This window comes from Aulostomus chinensis, chromosome 17 (genome assembly GCF_037954235.1).
Source record: "Aulostomus chinensis isolate RoL2024-O1b breed Wild chromosome 17, RoL_Achi_v1.0, whole genome shotgun sequence".
Classification (NCBI taxonomy): Eukaryota; Metazoa; Chordata; class Actinopteri; order Syngnathiformes; family Aulostomidae; genus Aulostomus; species Aulostomus chinensis.
This window is the reverse complement of record NC_141336.1, coordinates 11,027,254-11,050,541: the sequence shown is the minus strand read 5'-3', so window position 1 is coordinate 11,050,541 and position 23,288 is coordinate 11,027,254. Positions and strand designations below refer to the sequence as shown.

At 41.1% G+C, this 23,288-nt stretch overlaps 1 protein-coding gene across 1 annotated transcript in view; it reads left to right on the top strand.

Annotated features, from left to right (window-relative positions):
- The window catches only part of slc25a21 (solute carrier family 25 member 21), a 101,454-nt gene that overhangs the window by 70,373 nt on the left and 7,793 nt on the right, over positions 1-23,288 (top strand). The window contains exons 4-6 of the mRNA XM_086182277.1: positions 13,157-13,240; positions 21,889-21,955; positions 22,685-22,744. Of these exons, the coding sequence (XP_086038403.1) occupies positions 13,157-13,240; positions 21,889-21,955; positions 22,685-22,744 (211 nt within the window). The remainder of the gene's footprint in view (positions 1-13,156; positions 13,241-21,888; positions 21,956-22,684; positions 22,745-23,288) is intronic.

The following is a 23,288-nucleotide window of genomic DNA, read 5'->3' as shown; positions in this document are numbered from 1 at the left end:
GATACCTGTTAAATCATATCTATTAGACCATAATTATCATCTGAGGACATTAATTTTAGATTGCACTTTTGAATGATGGATAACACAGCGGGTGTGGGTTTAGAAATGAAATCTAGAAGTGAAAGTCTTAGACGGTTCAGCTTGTCTTTGTTTTTGTTTTTTTTTTTCTTTCCCTGTTGCTCGCTCACTGACCAGTCCAGCCATGACCCCGGTTACTCACCTTTGCTAACAAGTACATCTGTCTTACATCTGAGGGACTCCTGCAGAGTCCACCCTCTATCAATGTGACTTACAACCCCTTTCATCGCTGTTTGTGATGATGTTTACAGATAGATATTGGCCATTTTACTGAAAATACGGGGACTCGTTACATATAAGTGTGGAACAACAAAGCTGAAAGAAATTAGCGTCTTTTTTTAAGAATTCCGTGACGACTTGCTCTCTGCAGAATACGCTGTATTTTGAATTGAACCTTTGACCTTTCACTGCTAAAGCTGAAACAATCATTTCCATGATCAGTACATCTGCAGATTAATTTTAATTTTGATCTCTAAATTTCAAAACATTATAAAATATGCCCGTCAAAAATATATATCTTCCGATTGCATCTTACATGAGATCAACAGTCCTAACCAGAAAATGATATAAAATTGCAAAAACAAGTCCTTATGATCATAATTAAGATGAGCAAATATTGCCACTCAGCAGAAACCAAAAGTAAGACTGGATATTGGTAGAAAATATTTCAGTTCAATACCTCTACTAATACCTTGACTTGCATTCCAATCCCTGAATGGTACTTTTTTTGGATACTGATTAACATTTAACTCCAAAATCCATCTTTGGTTTAAGTTTTCAACTCCTTTGAATTTTCACACGCTCCCAAACAGTTTCATAAAAATTTATCCAAATAAAGCTCGACTTTGAGTTGAAAGAGAAAAATTAAGGAAAGAAGTTTTACTATAAATAGTTGCAACGTCGAGATTTACTTCTCAGGTATAGAAATCTGGTTTTGAATCAGAAGTCACCTTGTATTGAATTCAATCAGTGCCATAAAAAAAAAATCTGACATGTACGGGTGTCAAATTTAAATTTTTCCCACCATATTGATGTGTTGAACATCATGATCATGAAAGCAATTTTCCCGGATGCATGGATTTTATCAGCCATACAGTTTATCATCTCTACCTGAGATGGTATTGGTACTCATTACATCACAGAATCCCAAAATGTAAGTGAATCCAAAAATTGTCCAGTTTTCTCTTGCAGACTCACTCCAAACAATAATCAGTCCGAAATGTAAATGTAGCATACTTCACACAAAGTAAACAGTTAATTGCCCCTGACCCCCCTTCTATGGGTAGGGGCAGAAATGCGGGGTGTGGATGAAGGGTGCGGTGCAGGGAGGGAAGGGGAGTCATCAGTGTAGCAGAGAGACAGTGGGAACGGAGTTACAGCTTTTCATTAACCTGGAAACCACCTAGTTACATGGTTCATGGGCTGGTCTCAGCTCACTTGGAGGTAACAAAGGGTGTCGGGCGGCATTTTCTGCAGGGGGCTAAGCGCTCGGGGCACCCCATCTGACTCTGATCAGGTTGCCCCTCTCATTAGAGAGTAGCAAGGAGCCTGCATTTCCCTTCATGTTGGGATCCTGTTACACGGAGCTCCACCCTTATACTCATGGTTGCACAATAATACTGATCTGAAAGCAACTTCCCATCGTCCCTTTAACTTCCGCCCTGAGACTCAAACTACGCCTTCCTCATGTCTGCCTGCCTGAGCAGCTCCTCCTGCCACCGAGAACTTCCTGCACTTTACGCAATGTGCGTATGCTCTAATGCGTCCGCCATAATATACCGGAGCCTCTCTCCTCCACAGCTTCATCCAAGTTTTCTTTCTCTCTGTGTCTGCCTGTCTTCATTCTGACTCTTTCTGTTCCTCTTACTTGTAATCATACCAATAAGACAACCTTGAAGAAGGACGTGTTTGGCGTGAAAAAGTGGTGTCGTGTTTTTGTTGTTGTTGTTGTTGTTGTTGTTGTTGTTTGCATTCTGTTCGATGGGCATATTTTTCAGAAACTCACTCTGTTGAGAAATATTGAATCATCAATTTGAAATGCATTTTTAATTTTATGGTTGGTTGAGGTCCTTAATTCAAAATCAAATTTCTTACCAAAAAAATGTTTCAAATATGAGGCTTTCCTTCTTAAATTGTGTTGTATGGCACTGCCGTCAGTCAATGCAAGCCACCAAACCTGCAAGGAACTTGTTTCAAGCCTGATTAGAAAAACCTGGCTCTGGCCCTTGCTCGCTGCAGTATCCATGGCAACACAACCTCCATTTGGTCACAGCACGCATAAAAGTGTATCCCACTTGGGGTTCTTGAAAGTGATCTTTGATGAGGGCTTTGACAGATGACGACCTGCCTTTTTTGGGGGGGACGTGTGACAGTGCTGAGGATAACCCAAAGACTTCACCGCCTCCCTCCCACCTCTATTTGCCCCCAACTGCTTGGTGAACCCCAGTGCACTTATGGAGGAATCCCTGACACAACCCTCACACAGCAGGGCACAAAGCAGGAGCAGCCTGATAGCTGATCTTGCCTTGTAAAGGAGCAGGGCAGGTCAGTGGTCGTCAAGCCAGCCCCTAATCCCCCTGGTGCTGTGAGACTGCAGGGCAAGACTTTATTCACAATTAAAAACTGCACACATGCCGCATGCACGGGGGATCTCTTTAGTGCTCAGACATGAGTGGAGCAGCATATTTAGGAGGATTAAATGTGTCTTAACTTCTCTGTCATGCTTTCTTTGATGCAGTGGACCAAACATACAGAGAAAACTTTTCGACTTTGGCTGACAAAAATCCTTTTGCTTTTGTAAAGATGGGTATACTTCTGGGTACACTGTGAATTCCAGCTTCATGGATGTCTTCAGGTGGTGGTGCAGTGGTTAGCACTGTTGCCTCACAGCAAGAAGGTCCTGGGTTCAAGCCCCGGCTCGGGCACGAATCTTTCTGTGTGGAGTTTGCATGTTCTCCCTGTGCCTGCGTGGGTTCTCTCCGGGTACTTCGGCTTCCTCCCGCAGTCCTAAGACATGCAAGAGGGGACTACGTTAATTGAATACACTGCACTATGAAATATTGCCACCATGGTGGTAATTTGTAATCAAATATTACAGACATTATGATTTGACACAGTCTAAATTAACCACAGGCGTTACTAATAAATAATGGTGCTTATTGGCCACATCAATCTCAGTATATGGCAATTCTATGTGGCCATGAGCAATTTTATATAGTTTCAGTCACTCACCAAGGAGATAAGTGGACTAGGATGGACGAATGGCCTCCTGACTTGAATACTCTAAATTGACCGTAGGCGTGGCTGTGAGTGTGAGTGGTTTGTCTGTCTATATGTGTTGGCCCTGCGATGGATTGGCGACCCGTCCAGGGTGAACCCCGCCTCTCGCCCAAAGGCTGCTGGGATAGGCTCCAGCCCCCCCTGTGACCCTTAACAGGATAAGTGGTAGAAAATGGATGGATGGATGTCCTCAGCCATGCAGTGTACAGGGGGGCAGGAGAACCGAGACCAGCTCAATCAGCTGCTCCCCCAACGGCTGTTAAACGTCTGGATGAATTGTCAGAAAGTTTAGGCTGTCACCATCATCACCCTCATCCTCTCACAAAGTGGAAGAAGATTCACAAACAGTTTCCCCAAGTTCAGTGCATTTTAGTCCAACTGTCTTCCTTGGACCTTTATTGATTGTTTATTTGTCATTAAACAGTCTGTCAGTACCCAGTGTAGTGTTTATTGCAAGCACATGAGTCACGAGCTCTGGTTTTACACTGCCAGTGGTCAACTCATAAAGTTTGAGAAATGGAATTAAACACTTCTGAAATCGCACACTGTATGCTGAGTATCTCCATCTTCTTACCACTAGCACAATCTAGCTATCAAATAGGGATTAATTATATGGATTTTTCAGCTCATACAGACCATTAATTACCTGCTTCTCAGGGTCAGTACCAAAGTAAATTGATAACCTGTGGTTTATGCGCACCAAAGAGGTAAGTAAGGCAAAAATCTAGTTGGCAGTGCTGGATGTGGATGAATAATATTCCATAACCCTGATGTAACTACCATCACTGCTGTCAACAGTAACACGCACAAAAAAACAAAAACAAAGAATAGTTCTTCCCCTCCCTTTCCCTTTTTGGAGTTCAGTACTTCCAACATACTTTGGCTCTTGCAGAGCATTTGTCTCAAAATGACCAGCACATCAAATTAAATGCTTTAACTGTCAAATCAGAGTAACGTGCATCACTCAAAACAGGAATAAATACTTTTGTCTTGTTTTTAGCATTTTAGACAGCTTTCACTTGCCTTTTTCCTGAATGTTGAATGTAGTGTACTGTTAAACTTGTCTGTAATTAATCGTTTTTGTACAGTATGTTTGCCAATAACAGGTCTCTCTTCAGCATTAGACCCCTAGTCTCAATGAGTTTGCCTAAATAAATAAAGGTTAAAAAAAAACATTTATAGGACAGAAAGACTATGGCTGCTTAGTCTGCAGATAAACCTCTATTACAAAAAAAGCATATCGTAGACTGTGGCGCAACATAAGAAATGCAAGAGTTTAGAGGCAGCTATGCTCATTCGCTTTTATTTTTTGACATAAAACCAATACAGTTGAGTTTGTGTGGTGACATAATTGTATAGGGCAGGTAAGGATACTTCTTTAAAGTAGCAGCAGCCTGGAAGAGTATGCAGAGGCTCCAAATCATTCATTAACAAGCGGAATCCCTGGTCTTCACCACAGAAAAGGGCAGGTCATCAAGCACAATAAATTCCATGATCTCGTCATTATTTACTTTAGCCTCCAGGCTGTCTCCTGCAAGCTCTCTGCAGTTTTCAAATGCCTGTTTAACAGGCACTGCACCACTTGACTTGTGTTGTTTGTTTCTAACTGGCTGGGTAATGCCACTGGCTTTGCAGCAGGCCCTGCTACAGCTACGGCTGCTGTATTCCTTCTAAACACCATTGAATAAGAATGACAAAACAAGTTTTCAAGTGACTTATGATGTGTCGATGAGTAAAAACTTACAAGCTTTTACCCATTCTCACATTTTGTGCGAATTGTATCCATCTTCTTAAACTTTGAAAAAACACCGGCGATGGCATTTTCTATTTTTATTTTTTTTGCTTTGCTTTCACTCCCTTCACTGCATATTTCTACAGGTGCATGAATCCCTACTATCAGTCCTGATAACATCCATGTCAGTCTATTTGTTGCCTCATAAATTACATCCAGTTTTGGCACTTTAGACTTGTTTAAATTTGCTGAACTCTTAAGACAGTGATGAAATGAAAACAGTGAGTCTTAATGTCTTATGAAGTGTTATTTAATGAAGCTGGGCCCAGTCAACAGTATTCACTGTACATCTGACACAATTCTGACGCGCGCCTCCGTACAGGAGACTTTAAACCTCCCTGTCACTGTCAGTACCCTCCCTATAAGGAGTCTAAAGTAGAGTTTACAGTCCTCCAGCAGTACTGGGAGAGTGGTGATGACCTTCACTACCTTAGTATCTGCAGTTGTTGTGGGGAGGCAGTGATATAGCTACCTCATGCAGGGCTGATGACACTGAGTTTGGCCTTGGCTCAATGTGGCCCTCTTGGACCCACTATAAATATACCTGGCACACAAGAACTCATTTCAGGAAAGCTGAATTTTCCTCCACATGCCAAAACAGGAAGGTTTAGGAAGTAGAATTGAACTAAAGAGGGGAGATGAGAGGAGAGGAGCATGTAGCAGATCTGTCACTTGCATCCCATCACTGGCGCAAATAATGTTTTGTTTTGTTTTTTTCCAGTCATGACCACAATCCCTCTATATCCTCTTAACTTTAAATGCACTAGATATTCGCCCCATACAGTAATTGTTAGAAGAGAGGAAAATGAATGGATGAAAAATAAGCTTGATATAAAAGATCCTTACTGGTATTTCTTTCCGTTCTGGTATCTGTCAAGCTTGAGGCATTGTTGTCCAGTTTTCTGTCTCGGGATATTTCAGAAACACTTGGAGGATTGAAGTTAGATTTAAGAAAGGTCAAGATCACTGCGATCTCTGAGGAAGACACTGAACCGATAGTGATGACTCCTGATGTGTCAGTTGGCACCTTGCATGGTGCCCGTGCGTGTTTGTGTGCGTGCGTGTGTGTGTGTGTTTGTGTGCGTGTATGCGCATGAAGGCTGAAAAGCAAAAAATTGTACATTTGCCAAACACGTTTTTGGCCATAATTCATCTGCTGATTTCTCATGTTTTTGTTCTCTAATATGATGAATTGAAGTTGGTCTCAATTTCTACAACTGCATACAGCACAAATGAAAAAAACGAAAGCACAATGAAAAATCTAAACAAGAAAAAGTTAATGTCTGCAATACAATACATTCAAACGAAAGCATTTTCTAGTGCGTATTAATGAATGAATCAGTTTAAAGGATGATCCACATTCTCAGCTTTCTCTATATGATCTTTAAAAAAAAAAAAAATTCCAGAAACATATGCTGTCCTACAAGACATTTGGCAATTGAAATTAAAAAATAAGGATATGGGCAATACTGGTGAACCCAGCATGGTGTATACCATCAAAATGCGATGACCATGTTCATGGTTCATGTTCTTGCCCATCTTTGTGCCAACCACACCACAAAAAGCACAATGCATTTTAATGTTGTGACAGAGGTTGCGTCTGCTTAAAGATGTAAGAGAAGGGACTAGCAGTTACAAATGGATTACCAACCTAGAGATTTCAGCTATTGATAAAAGTAGTCAAACAAACAGATGTGTATATTTGGCCTGTGTCACACCAGAGCACCTGTAATCATTATCAGTGAAGGGGTTCACATTCCACTAAACTAATTACAGAGTGGAGACATTGTGTGCTTTGATTCCTAGAACCTGACTGTGATGCCAACAATCTCTTTTCTTTCTCTTAAAACTCACACATGCATGTCTTTACATCTTTTGTTCTACCTCCATTACAACCTTTGCAAACTTTTTGCAAGGCTTTTGCTCTTTTGAGTGGCTTGTAAAAGAACTGTCAAACTAGGCAAAAATTGTTGCTTTTCTCAACTAAACCATAGACGATAATACCGCGCTGGTCACCGTTGCTGCGGTAATTTCAATGTAATTATTTTACCCAGTGCCTAAAATGCAGTTAGAATTATCTTTTCCTTTGTGAATGCAGTTGTGAAAATCTGTACTTGAAGTGTTGAAGTAACACTTAAAGGCCCAGCATGGTCCCGGCGCCAAAATGTGCACCATCTCCTCTGCGGCTGTGTTCTCTCTGTCCGCAACAATTAATGTTTACATTCTTATGCAAGTCTCACAAGCTCTCTTGAAGTTAATGAGAGCAGGAAAGGCTGCATGAGTTACGTCTTTGTTCAGACATTCACAAAGTCTGAATGTCCCCATATTAAAACACCTTTGTTGTGTTTCTCTCCTTTCATAACTTCTTGATTTTCCATTTCTTCTTGATTTTGACTTTGAGGAGCGGGGGTGGGCTCTTGTTCTCCAGGGTGTCAAAGATCTACGAGCCATTCCTTTATACAACACAATGCGCAATCACCAGACCACAAGGGTATAATTAAACAAATTGATATTATTCACCATTAGACTTGGGTACTGGTTCCTGAATGATACATTTTAATGATAACAGCTTGATTAAGAAATTTAAAAACAAAAAAAACCCACTTAATCGGGCAAATCTTGCATAGTTTTCCACTCATTAGCCAGCCTTCATGAAATTTACTATTTAGTATTAGCAGTTAGCTCTGATCCCTCATCTTGTCCCAGTGCTCCCATTCAATTTATTTAGACTACTGTGCGATACAGGCATGGATTAGAAGTGACAGCGAGACTGTTGGTTCAAAACAATACTGGTATCTCTTATCTGAAAGAAGAGCAAAACATGGCACTGAATGGCTTTCTACTCACTGGTTTCGGCTTTGATGCCAGTTTGTTTATCTGATTATTAAGTTGACCCATGATGGAGGGTGACAGGGATAGAAGAACGCTTCATCCAAATAATGTTTTTTTTTTTTAAGTATCAGCCTTTTTCCTAACCATTTTCATGGGTGACTTCTGACACGGTTCCGTGATCCAAACACAGCTTATGCCTCTGATGTGTTTAAAGCCATCCTTTTCTCTCATTCCTGTTGATCCTGCTTCAAGTCTTTACCCCTCATGCAGTAAAACCATCGGAGAAGACCGGGTTGGTATTTGTCTGAGAAAGATGTATATGTGAGATAAAGTTGTGGGGGAAAGAAAACCAAAAGTCAACAGCATTAATCTTTCACTTTGATCTTTGTCCATATTTGATTGGCTGATGGTTAATTAGGGTGGTCATTCAGCCTTCACAAAAGAATATCTAGCGGCACCAAACACTGGGCCCATCAAGTTACAAATTTCTAAAAAGAGTATAGAAAATAATAGGGAAGCAACACTGCTGGCCTTTTACAAAACCAGATTTGTTTTTAAGTATCTATGGGACGTGTGCCTACAACAGAGTTCAGACGATGGGCGTCTCGGTGCTGGACTGAGACCAGACAGTGTGATGTTGTAATTGTGACTCTCAGGTTTCTCTTTGGAAGCACAGGAAGGGCAGTTGTCTTCTGTCTGGTGTGTACTGTGTTGTAGCCAGTGGTTTCCCGCTGTCAGGGGAGTCTCCAAAATCCTGCAGCATTTCCTTACATCAAAGTAGCTGTTACTGTTGTTAGCCTGGACAAGTCTATCGCTTGGTTATTGTGACCTGGCTTGTCTCGTGTGCTATTAGGATCCTGTTATTCTCAGCTTCACGCAACCATTCAACCATCTATACTGAAACTTTGAATAGCATCCCTCCTATTTAGGTTCTTGCTGAGGGGGAAAAAAAACATGTTCTTAGTAAGTGCTGAAAAAGTTTTTTTTTTTGCAGTTATATCATGCTACAATTAAAGTTATTGCTCTGCATTAGCACCATCATTTCAGTTTACAGCATTTGGCAGAGGTTAAGAGACCCCTGTTTAAACACCCAAGAAATTGTTTCTGTTGCACAACCACTTTCTGGAAATGTCAGTAATAAGTACTTGTTTTTTCCGCCCATCTACTCCAGTTCAGCATTGTTCTAATTTGACTAAAATTTCCTCAGTGACAGAGCGTCATGTGTCCGTCAGAAAGACGTTTTACAATCCTCTAAGCACCTCCATTTCTCCATATTAGCTGGTCTTGACCTGCTGTGCAGTTTTATACACATCTTTTCATGCACTTCCTCTTAAACAGTCTGATCTCAGGTCACACAGGTCTGGGGCAGGATACGAGCAGACGTCTTGGCTGGCCAACTCATCCTATCATCACTGTAGGGAACCAGAGGAGTCAGTTTTATCAATGTCGGGCAAAATTCAGAGCTACAAAAGGATCTTGTCTCCCTTTAACAACCTGAATAACTCCCTCATCCTCACAACAACCTCACTTCACCATATTGTCCAAACTTCCAACCACAGGCGTGTTTTTATTGGCCCTCTGCTACCATACTCAGACTTTACCTGACCCAACAGATTATTAAGCCTATCAGTATTTTCTTTTTGGCTTATTGTCTTTGCCAAGGAAGTAATGTAATCACCTGTGTATGTCTCTTGTTTTTTGTTTTTGTTTGTTTTTTGGTAATATATCTTAAAAAAACAATTGGATGGATTTATTAATGGATTATTAAATTGTAAATCCTGGAGGCATTTCTAATCCATCTGTAGGATATGGCTATTAGCTGTATTTTTGGACATCAACAGCCAAATTTCAGATAAATTCCTTGGTGATGAATAATCTGGCGGAACTATTTCTGGTGTGTGGGAACAAAATCTATGAATGGATTATGACTACATTATGTTCATATCATGTATTCACATTAGCCCTCTTGTCAGAGGTATGCGCTGTCAGATTGCCCTCTAATTTTTAATGCTATACATCTTAAACAGTCTTTGTTTGCTCTTTTGCCGGTGTATCATTTATGACACTGAAAATCTGGGAGCAGTCTTGTCAAAGAAGGAGCAGACAATAGATCAGTGGGAGGATTTGGGTTTCAGTTTCACTGTTTTACTGTAAAGCATGATTGAATGGCTAAAGTCACTTTTGGCTCTGTTGGATCATTAAGGTCAAAAAAGTGCTGTTAACCTCAAGTAGCAATGCAATGGACTTCTACCATCTTTATGATCCTGCTCATTAAAATTAACAGTGTGGCTGTAAAAATTAGATTCCCCTTTATGTTGCCCATTTGGATCTCTTCTGTTTCCCCTGGTGATTCAGTTATTCTTTTTTTCTAACCATATATTTTGTCTCACTCATCAAAGCTCTTGGCATTCCAAGAGTGAAGGTGAAGATCAAGGCTCCCACTGTGGCAACCAGTCCAAATACACAGCGCCTCTCGTAAATCGTAATCTTCAGACTTGGAGCAGATTACAGCTGTTGGTTATCTTTTCTATGTATTCTACTATAATATCTTGAATTCTTCAGATTAGATCATTATTTCTGTATTTAGTGGTATAATTCATATGTTGAACTGCCAGAGTAGCGATTAATATGATTTGATATCAGCTTTATGAGACCCTAAATTATAGAAGCGAGTCATCAAAATTGCCTTGCATACCCCTTGTTTAATAGGGCATATTTTTAAGAGATCCCCTAAAAAGACCAGTCGGCCCCTTTCAAAGTAGGCCCATCTAGCCTCCACCTTTTGATCAATCCAATTACCCCCTCCCCCTTCCCATAGGCATTTTACCACCATCATTAATGAGCCTCACCTTAACATCTCATCTTCTCTGAGGTGACAGCCTGTCTTGTTGTTACGCAGTCCAAGCCCATTACCACCCGGGTCTGGAAGCGGACACGGCCTTCTGAGGCCCTCAAACACCATGACTCTGTCCATTAAAAATACAAAAATGGGGCTAAAGCCTGCCATTCTACCCTCATTTACCCTTTTGGTGTCTTTGTGGATGCCAAGATTTTGTACTTTTATAGGCAGTGGAGGTCAGATGGACAAGGTCTTTAGAGATTATTCACCCCAGGGTGCTTCTTTTGCTCCCAGAAGCACCAGCGTGCCCTCGCCCTCACACTCACCTGGGCAGCTCAGGGCCTGTAAAACACAGAGGGAAAGTGGGATGGTGGTACAGGGGAGAAAGGAGGGGGGGCTCTTGATGAACTCACAGCTCTCATCACCTCTGAGGGACTGTGTCTCCACTAGCTTTAGCTGATGATTTAAGGACATGCTCCAAGCAGTGTGTTTTAAAGAAGCCCCATGGATTTTCTGTGGTTTTCCACCCTCTAGTTTACTGTCTTTACAGCAGACTCCAAGGTCAAGTGAATACGTCCAAGCCAAAAAGGTTGTTTTGTACTCTTCTTAAGAATACCAATATATCCCCTTTTTCACAGAGGCCTTCTTTACAGAAACTTAAACTCAGTCCAGTTTTAGTTTTCTAAGTTTTGAGGGGATTTATACAGCCAAACGTTTGTCTTAATTTCCAGTGTTTGTTGCTGTGAAAAGCAACATTAGTTGCTTCCTTGCCAGGGGCCTGATGGTTCCCCTGCTGCCACAAGTCCTTCTGGCCCTCCCCATTATCTCCCTCTCCCTGAGCCTTGCTGTTTGGTCCCTGGGTTTTATGGCAGGGTATGAGAGGGCCATGAGGAAATGAGGTGACCTCAGGGTCACCCGTGGAGTCAGGGAACTGGAACTGGACCACAGCCCTGCCAACCTTACTCTCTCAGGGTTGATTCAGGTCGGGGCTGGCAGAGCAAAGGAGACAGTGGGAGATTGGGGAGGGGTCCCCTCCATCCTTCCCACCATCATATGCCTTTAATTAAGCCCGATTTGAATTTGTTTACAAGCCCCAGTAGTCTTAAATCGTCCTGGTGTTTGCTTCCCCCAGTACTGCTCATTCCACCATCCCCTCATATGTTGAGTCCTCCTTTACTTCTTCTCTTTAATATGGTGTCAGACATCTATTTATTGTGCTGTTTTAACTGCTTTTCAGGAACGAGTTACAAGCTATTTGGGAATCCACCAAATAGGATTTGAGGGACACCCCTCAAAGATGTTAATCTGTTAGCGATATGGAAGGCCGCTAACCCCACTAAACTCCCCCTCCACTCGAACCTAGGGGCCTTTTATGGCCCCATCAGGCACCCGCAAGGACGACTTACTGCTGACCTTGTGACCTGGCAGTTGAAGCCATATGAGGAGGGAATCTTTCTCTTGTCCCGATCCCTGCTACTTTGCTCACCTTTGCCTCCTTCTTGCTTCTGAATCCCTAATGTCCTCTTCTTTATGTTGGGAAAGTATTTAAACTCTTCTGGCATTGTCACATTATTTAAACAAGCTTCCATTTGTTTTGTTAACGGCACAATCATTTACTGAATATACGATCTTTCTGTAATCTCTTCAGATCTTTTAGTTAACATGTTTATTGTTCAGGATCTTTGCTAAAGCCATATGGCAGTGTATAATGAGATCTGTTCTTATCGTCTCTATACCTGAAACTCGTCATCTCTAACAAGCCTCATTTTTTCACTCTTGGGCCCCCAACTGGTCTCTGATGTAAAAGATTTACACACAGCTCTCCAGCCTTTATTAGGTAGCAGTGTGTTTGCTATACAACAAAAAGTCCTTCGACTGGCTCCATCATATTAAAAATTTACATGTAACTTAAGACCTGTTTCACTTAGCTTACTAGCATGTTAGTAGCTGAAAAGTTTGCTGCAAATGGCGTGGTCATGGGGAGTTGGGTGGCTAATTGGATCGGTTAGGTTAAATAAATGTTTGAGTTGTCCCCTGCACGTGTGGGGGTGGTGGTTCAAGCCTCTCATCTTGGCTGAGGGAAAAGATGACTGATGAAAGCGAGAGGGCAGGCAAACAAGGAAGGAAATGAGCTCATTTATGATAAAGATCAGATTTGCTGAAAGTGTTATTTCACACACAGCTGTCACATGTGTAATTTACAATAAAGACCGAACACAAGTACTAAAGTAACAGAATGAAGCAGAATAAATGCCTAATGCAGAATGACATTAACGTTGATTAAACGTCATATTAACAATGACACAAGCTTTTAATAAGAGTTTTTGTAATTGCAGATTCCAGATCCAGAGGGGAAGTGGAGACCCCACCAGCTACAAGGGCCTAGGTGATTGCTTCCGGACCATCTTTCGCAAAGAGGGGTAGGTTATTCATGTTCATCTATGTTTCTTTTGACCAAATGTTTCCTGGGTTATATCTCCTCCATCAGTCATGACAAATAGCTTAATGTGAAATTGATACTAATTGTTTCATCCATTTGTTTCATCTCAATTAAATACGATAATAAACAATAGAGTTGGCAGTGATCAAGAACTACAAAGGCACATTATGTCGGAAAAGGAAATTTTAACATGGTATTTACGTGCTAGATTAAATTCATTAAAGTGATATGTGCATATTTTACAGTGCAGCTAGAAAGTACTGAGAGAGCAAATACCCCCATTTAGGAAGCAACATGGATACAGAATATGAATATAGTATCAGCAATATCCATTGGTAAGTTTTCTTTCTAACTTCCAAAGAATTGTAGTCTGGATCCAGAACATGATCCATACAAGCTAGATTTTTTTTTAAACTGGCTTGACAGATGGAATGTTGCATTCATCCAAGAGGATGTATTCCACATTTCCATCTGGGACACAGCCAATAGACAACATTTTCATTATCCTGGAAGCGTGTGGACCAGTCAGCCTCCTTAGGATTCTGAGGTTGTGATTTAGTTGTGACAAAAGCGAAAAGTGCCTGCAATAAAACAATGGTGGCTGCAGCAAAGCTAAGCACAGATGCTGCAATAGATGTTTTATCAGAGTTGGACAACATTTCATCTTAAAGATGAGCATAGGAACGGCACTGGAGGCTTTTTTTCAATGGAAACAATGTTTTTGCTGTACTCCCGACTGGCTTTGGCGTTCAGGTGTCCTCCCAAAAAGTGATTCTTTACCAAAAAAAGAGATTCCCGTCTGCGGAAACCACATAGCCTGTTAAAGCTAAACTGCTCTATCTTTAATTACAAATATTTTCCAAATATTTGCCTGAAGAAGGATTAGCTACAGCATAAATTTCTTTAGAACACAGCGCTCTTGAATACGCAATCCTGACTGGTCAATTCCGCAACATTTATTTCTTGAGACACCGTGCTAGCCTGGAGGCAGTTTATTAACTTTCCCAAATGATTTTGGAGTGAGCTGCGATCCTCAGAGGCATTAGACTCAGACCGACACCTTCCCTTCAGCAGCTGCAAAAGCTGGAGCTCCGTCCATATTGGAGTGAAAACAGGAAGCAGCCAGCATTATTCCGTCTCTGACCAGACATCACGATGACTTCCATTGAGTGATTTGTCTGAAAATTTTGATATTGATTTTGGGGACAGAGACAGGTCAAGTTAGCAAGTTAAGAGTGTTTGCAAACAAACTGTCATCTAAAATTACAGTTTGTGAAACCTACCAAATGTTATTTACTTTGAAACTTGCAAGCTTAATGTGGCTTTCTGCTCATAGCAGTGCAGAGCACGCCATTTTTCTCTCCTGACGCAAGCTCCTATCTACGGCCCATCCTTTCTCAAAAAGCAAATTAAATCTCCTCTAATCTTTAGTTTGTGTCAAATTTTTGAAAGATTTACTTGTACATGGTGTTCTAAGTGGGATGATCTCGTTACTACCAACATGGGAAGGGAAACCCAGCAACCAAGAACCTTCATAGACATGAAAGCAGCTGCTTGTCAGTTCCCAGCTTAAACTCTGCAGTAGCGGCGCACATCTACTACGTCATTTGTTTTGTTGATCTGATTGGCCTGTATTGATTGTGACAGACAGAGTGTTTATCCAATCAACTTCCACATTTGTTTTCAAAGGGCCTCCCCTTTACATATGTGTTCTATGGGAGCCTTTAGCACTGAACTTACCATCTCACGTCACTTAATGAAGCTGCTGTTGCCTTAAAACCTCAATGTAAAACATTCACAACTAACATCCTGCTGTACGCCCTCCTCCTCTGCCTGCCTTGTGACAGCTCTGTGAGACAGTGCAGGCGCAGGAAAAAGTGGTTGCCACTTGGTCTGTTTACGGCGAGACGACAGCTTTACAGCAGATATAAAGTTGATCTGCTGTGAGGTGTGAGTGGGTGCACGGCGAGGGGCCAGCTAGTGACAGTTGGAAATCCTCCGCTGGCTAGAAGTTCAACAGACAAAGCTATCGTGCTACAGTAGCTGTGCCCTCCTCACCCCTCACACACTCCCACACAGTTTGAAATTTAATGCCTTTGTGCCTGCATGCTTTCTGGGTGTGTGCTGTGGGTGTAGGTCTGTATTAATCTCCAGAGAACTCTGACACAATAAAATTGTTGCCAAATTACACAGCTGTCGCACCATCAACCACGGGAGTTATTTGAGTGTAGACACACACAACAAAGCCGTGGTATGTGTCCCGACAGACTGAAGATCCTCTTTCGTGTCAGCCAATTATCACTAACAGTATATTTTTGCTGAAGCCATAATCACTTCCCAGTAGCACATTGCGGATTACCTCCAGGCCAAACCACTTAGTTATAATTTATACAAATAGTGTTAGGCCCCACTGTTGTAGAATTATTATTAAAAATAAACATCTCCCAGCTCATGGCAGGAGCGAGCTCACACCAGGCCTCACTCTCTCTTTCTCTGAGGCGATGAGAGAGGAAACCTGAGCTCTCGACTCGAGACCAGTGATTAACTGAAGAAAGACATGGAAATGTGAACACGTGAGATGCCATGTTTAAGAGACTATGAAGGCTGGACAATAGCTGGAGCTCTCAGACTTTGTGAATCGGGGCAGCAAACATGTTTCACAGCTGTGTTTGATAAGTGTGTATTATTTTTGTGTAAAACTGGTGTAATTAATGTTGCCAAAATGCTACATTCGGTTGCTATTAAATCTGGAAAATGCAGCAGCTTGAAATCCTGTATGTGTGACAGCGTGAATTGTGCTCACCAACACTTGGTTATGTATTGCCTTATAGGCCACACTCCTTTTTCTGTTGCATGTGAGTGTAGCAGCATGAGCATGTGTTAAGTGTTTCCGTCTGGAGCCAAACAAAAAGACTCTATTCTCCAGCATTCTTTACCAGTGTAGTATTCAGAGACTGGCTCGGGACCCACAGCACGGCCACAGGAATATTAAGAATGGTACATGCGTTACGGCAGAGCACGCTGGGCTGCTGAGAGTGTATCATTAGTCAGGTTTCTATTCAAATGTGCAGTTAATTTTTTGCCAAATTTTCAGAAAATAAAATTGAGAAAAATGGGAAATTATGCACATTTAGATCCACTACCATTTATGACCTACAGATGAAACATTCTAAACCTAAATTAGCTGGTTTATGAATTTTAATGTTTTTTTTTAATTTTTTTAAATAAACAGACAACAGAGTATAATGAATTTGAGCCTTCCCTGTGGTATTTAACACCTGCAATGTCTTTCCACTCATGCTACCTGTTTAAGCATCTATTTATTGTCTTAGACTCACTTTGTTTGCCATTTTGGCTGCATGCCCCGGTTTGCTTTAGACAAGCGGTAAACCAGGCAGTTGTATTCTTGACATTGGTTTCTACTAAAGAATAAAGTCCATAACAAACACTTCACTATTTACTACGGGAACCCATGTAGGCCAAGATAGTTGTGGTGGTACTTCATACAGTTCACTATGAAAGGGAATATCACTGTTCCTTTTTAAATGTTTTAACCATATATTTGAAGCAGTAAATCGATTTACTGCTCAACTCTACCACCATTATGCAAGTATCAAGCACCAAGTTTCTCTTTTCTCCTCCCTCTATCAGAGCCACACCACACAGGTTGAGTCATTTCTGTGTTCTTTCGGTCCACATCAAACCTTGTCTGGATCAAATTCCTGATATGTTTTTAGTTTGTTACTCCATGATGATCTAAAGTAACTGCTGCTACACTCATCCATCATTTCTTCACCTTTTGTCCACCGTGAACAAGTTCAGTTCAGAATAAAATTTCTACATATTATTCTTTCCACTGGAGGTGTATTTTATTTAAAAATGCAAGTACAATATTCACTGCGCCCAAAGCTATTCAGCAATAGTGTTTCCATTTCTCACTTAACACATGTACACTTTATGGGGAAAAAAAAAAACAAACATTTTTGTCATGCAGTTCTTAAAAATGCGCATAAAAATTGATGGAAACATTACTAATGACCAAGGCCTGGAGCCACGTGTGCAGGCAGGAGGAGCATACACCCATGTTAAAATATATCCATCAGTCGGGGAGTGAAAACCTGTAGATAAACATATCCTGCTCTTCATATTACATGTGTTTTGTGAAAGTAAAACAGGCAGGGTTACAGTAGGCCATTCTAGAAAAAAAAAAGTTTTATTTGGAAAACCCTGCCTCCCAACTGAAAGCATTGTTTATTTCATAAATTCAGTTCCACGAATCACTGATCGTAGCAGAAAATTCCTGAAGGGCTCTAATCCACCAACATATGATAGAATGTGAGTTTGTAAGGTAGCTTCATATGGTCATTGCAGTCAAGAAATTCATCAGTGACCCACATTTATAGAAGGAAACTCATTTCTACCTCACATAGTGCATGATACACTTACGCGTGTGAATATGTTTCTCAAACCCACCATTAAATATACCGTATCTTGTCTGTTAGTGACAATGTCAAGGTTACAGCCTATACTGGGAAAGTGAAAATATTTGCAGATGAAGCATGCCTGTTGTTTACATGTTAAAAAGTTCCCTGGGGCCGCTCATATTTCCCATGAATATCCTCCCAGCATTGTTGTGAGTCAACAGCACACACTGCTTTTACACATTTCTGGTGTGAGTAAATCATAAGGCAGAGCTTTTTTAACTCATCGCGTCTGTCAGCGCTACATTAGATTTGGCCGATGCGCTCTATTTTCAGGAGATCGCCAATTTATGACCCAGTCGCACCAGGGTTGGAAGGACCGTGCGATGCAAATTAAAAAGACAAGATGTAAATAGCAAAGGCCACTATGGAAGTGGTCCAAGTCTTTAATTTGGTCCGGTTTACTGGTTGCCATTATTACTGACAGCCACGCAGTTTTCTTTTTCAAAACTGTTATTGATGTCGCTATGTGACTGTACTTTTCAATGTGTTGTACTTATATAGTCTGTCATTTAGAGTCAGGCTTGAGATAAAGCTAATTTTGCTTACAGTCATATAGCGACATTAAAGGTATGGACTGACTATCCCTTCGGGGCTGCTAAACCGCCTCAAGCTAGCACTGCTATTGCTGTTGGTGACAACTTTTGCAAAAGGTGTAAAATACAAGCATGGCAGCATGAGAGGGGTCGAATGCACAACGGCTGTTGAAAGATATTTAGCAAAAGATTTGGTTCCATTTTACCTCGTAGAGGATAGGCACCCCTATTAGATGTCCACCCATTTTCTTTACCGCTTATCCATTAAGGGTCACGCGGGGGCTGGAGCCGACATTGGGCGAGAGGCGGGGTTCACCCAGGGAGGGTCGCCAGTCCATCGCAGGGCCATCAGGAGCAATTAGGGGTTCAGTATCTTGCTCAAGGATACTTTAGCATGGTCATCGGGGGAAGCGAGGATCGAACCAGCGACCCTTCGGTTCCTAGATGGCCACTCTACCTCCAAGCCATGCCTCTCTTCCTAAATTCCTATGAAATGTTAATAGGTGATCACATCATTTTTGGAATAAACAATCGTCATTCAACCATTCAATCTCTGATTAATAATCTGATCAGCAATCAGAATAGCCTATGCTACACTCATTACCAGATGGATACAGGCTGTTAAAAAAGGAAAGGTTTATGAAAATGAAAGACAAATCGTGCACACACACATCCAGCTGCCTACCGTGATCCTTTACTCTGTATCAGGATGCCATTTGTTTAGGAAAGCCAAAACAGGGACTTGATGCGTTCTTTACTTTGGAAAACAAATTGGGATTCAAATGATTGCCACTCACTAGTGGCCATATTTATCCTGTAACAAATTTCACCCCTCCTTCATCACCTGGTGGCTCCCCAGGCTGACCACACCCGGGAAATCTGTGGTCACCATTTGCATGGACAAAGAGAGCAGAGGGACGTGCCTTCCGTTCGACTGAAATAACTTGTTTACACAAACGATACAAGGGTTTAAGTTTTTTGCCTCTAAGAGAGAATTTCCTGCCTGCCAGCCTCATGATGGCTCCATTATCCAGAGCCAGGAGCACCTTTGTAACTTAAGGTGTTGATGATATAGGCTGGCTCTGTCACCTGATGACAAGTGTTTAATCATTAGCTGCGGTTCACTGCTGTTTTTGGAAGCCCGCTGCGCTGTTGGGGAGTATGTGCAAGTTTACTGGCCTGCCCTTCTCAGGTTATATTTAGTGAAAATGTGTGCCAGCAGCAAAAATATTTACACTTGTACCAAATCAGCCAATATCATCTCTGTTGACTTGTAGAGAATGTTGCCACAACAGAGCTGGTGACACTGCTAGCAGGATACAGTCGGTCACGCTGAGTTGTCCTCTTTGTCCACAAATGAATGTTCAAACATCCACGACTACGACACACTCTTTCTCTCTCTGTTATCTGGAAGCGTCAACGTTTTCTCTACAATAGGCCTGTTACATACAGCATGTTCAGGTACAACTGAGTATTGAATATGTTTAAATATATCTAGATCTATACACAGTATATATAACAATTAACATTGTGCCTTTTTTTGTCTTTTTTTTTTTTACACTTTAAAATTGGTTTGACTTAAATCGGCGAGTACTATCCCCATGGAAAGGCTCACCCATCAGTGTCTTGAATTCCTCCATGCCTATTAGTTTTAAAAGCAATATCCTTACTGTTGTGTCAAATCATAACGTTCGTAATAACGAAATGAAATCCCCTTGTACGGTATTCCGATTACAGTTGGAAATGGCTCCACAAGACAATCTCCCATAAATTATTAAAATCAGCAGTGTTTAAGGTAAACGTTGTTCCCTACAGTCCTCTGAGCATTTGTATTCATTCCAAAGTGGTTGCATTTGCTGTTTCCCTTCTGTAAGATTAAGACCAGTTCTATCAGTTTGGCTCTGTGGCAATCCTCTTAAAACAACAATTGGAAATGAGAGCAGAGGGAAAATAGTTGGCTGTTGATGGTGACTGTATATTATTAAAGTTTATGGGCGGTCACTAACGTTGCAGATTGGCAGGATTTGACAAAGAATTGAGGCACAATGTTTACGAAGAAAATGTCATGATGAATGATACTGATTTTTTTTTTGGCAATACGATGCGTATGTTATAGCTGATATTTACCAATGTTGATATGTTTAAAAATAAGTCAATATAATGTGCACATTTTGTACACACTGGGGGAAAAAAAAAACAAATGTTAATTTTAAAAGGTCATTAAAATCATTAAAATTTCTGTCATTACTTCCAAAATGATGTCAAAAAACCTCAAAAATCGTATTTGCCACATTTTGTCCTCGTATGGGCCCAGTTTTCCTCATTGGAATAAATTACTACTATCTGCAGATACCACTGATGTATTGATATTTCTTTGTCTTGCCTGGAATTCACTATTAAATTGACATGAAATATTCTGCCTGTGTTTCCACTCAAGCAAAAGATGAGAGGAATGCACATGTATGCATTTCTGAATGTATAGGAAACACTCATGTGCCCTACTCCATCCAACTCCCAAACCATTCAGATGTCCTGACCTCATCTTCATTAATAAAATGTAGTTGTAGAGTTTACATGAATTCATATTTGTCAGATACGGTGTTTAATTTATTGTCCGAGCCGACACGGCGGAATTTTTGGTGTGTTCAAACGTAATCTGGGACAGCTTTACCAGATAGTTCCGTAAACTAAAGAATATTATCACAAAATACAGCCTGAGCAAAATATTTGCCTAAAGGCATGCATAATCACGGATGGATATGTGATTGTGAATACAACTAAGTACTACGTTGGCTCAACTTGCACTGCTATTTGTCTTTGACACATCCAACACATGAAATGTTAAATCAGTATCTTCAATAATTTCCTTTGCAGATTCCTGAGAACATGTTGACTGCAGGGTGTGGTCTAATTGGATCCGATGCAAAAGAAACAGCAATTCATCTTCCAGTTTATTCCACCTGGAGTGAATATTCATTTTAATTAATGTTTCTGATTTTTGTACTTTGTTGCTTGTTGCTGTTTGACTTATAAACTGAAATTTTGAAACTGTGAAACATGTAGAAGGTATAGATTTTATTCTGTGTTGTATGTTGAAGGACTATACTCGGGTGTTTGCAAACACCTTAAAGTGCAAGTCCAGTGGTTTTATGGCTGTTAGGGTTTTTTTTGTATTTGAAAAAATAAAGATGTTGGTGTACTTGGGGTTGTCTCAATTCAAACATGGAGACTACTCATTCTAGAAGAAAGCTTGAGTTCCAATTTGGAGCTGTGCTGCGTGATGAGAACGCCTGGAAGCACTTTCAGTTAAGGTCGTGTCGATAATGCATCATAGGCTATATAAACTAACCTGGCGCTGAACCATAAGAATTTCCACCCACTAGCAGCTTGAAATCTCGCTAATTAACACATTCTATATTTTATTCGTGCAAACTTAAATGTAAAAAAAAAAAAAGTGTTTGTTTTACAACCAGTCCTTGACTTCCTCCGAAGTCACCACTGTCAGTCATAGGTAGTTTGTCATCACCTTATCTCACCTTACATGATGCCAACCTTGACTCTCATGTCAAAAGCAACAATCTCCACATGAGTCACAATGTGTTTCTTTGCAGAATCTTTGGCTTCTACAAGGGAATTTTGCCTCCAATTCTGGCAGAGACACCAAAGAGGGCAGTCAAGGTGAGGGTGGCGCTGCATGTTGGTTCACAGAACGCCTCTGATATAAACACCAGGCTCTGGTTTCACTGTCAACTGCTCTGCTGCTATGTGAAAATACTTCCAACCACAGTTGCACTAGCATGGCACACATATGTTGATCAAGCACACGAAGCCTTCCTCCATGTCAACTTCCTTAGCCACTCCTATTTGCTCCGCCAGCCTACCAAATATTGACTTACAAGCATTTCCAGCGAATCTTCGTTTGATAGGTTTGCATGGAGGCTTAGTATTGCTGGCTCCTAAGGACCCTATAATGAGATGTGAGGTGTGTGGGTGGAGGGGCTTGATGCCTGGCATGGAGCTTCTGCGTAATGAGATGCTGCAGACAAGGTTGTGTGAACTTTAAAAATGAGCGCTTTCACAGAGGGGATGGGGTAATCACACACAGCCAACAAAGCTGGCTGATGGTGAGAAATGTCTGGAGCAAAGAATTAGAGCAAATTAAAGCTCAGATTAAAATGCTCCCGGTGGGAATTTGTTCTATGCACAGATAAACAAATCAGAGGACATGTTTGTTTTGGAGAATGTGCATTAAACTATTCCGCAGACTGCAATGCAAAAATTGAGAGAAAGCGTTCACACTCTCATAACCTGAGCGTCCATTTGTGGGTGTGTTTTTGTCGAGATGACAGTTTCATGAATGCACCGTGACTAACTGACAGCTCATTCATCCCGATCTCTCCTCTGCAGTTCTTCACCTTTGAGCAGTACAAGAAGCTGCTGGGTTTGACCCCTTTGTCTCCTGGCGTGGTGAGTCTCAACAGAAACGCCTAAATACACTCGCGCCTAAAAAATTAACACACTCACACACAGGAACAGGAAGAGCACCTCACTCAACATCAAAAACGTTTCACCTCACCTGGTAAGGTGAGGTGAAGACAAAAGCCAAGAATAGTTTGACAGTGTCCTGTCCTCAGTGCACAGCTTTTGATGCGTAACTAAACTGACTATTTATCGCTAATTAATTCTCACGTGTGTACACCCGGTGTGGGATGACGTATCATAATGATAATTATTCTAATAATGAAGGAACATTCGCAACTGATTAGATTGCGCTTTTGTGATGCGTTTTTCAGGTCTTCATGAAGTCATCCTAGGTGACCCACATCCTAGATGGCTCACTACAAACCTTTCCTATAGGGGACGGGCTTCTTTTATATCACTTTTTTTAGGCTGGTTTTCTATTAATTCCATTTGGATTTAAGGGTTACTACTGTGTCTGTTTTATGTATTTTCTTAAATGTTTGCTTAGTGCTCGATATGATGCAAAGCACTTTGTAACTTACTTTTTAAG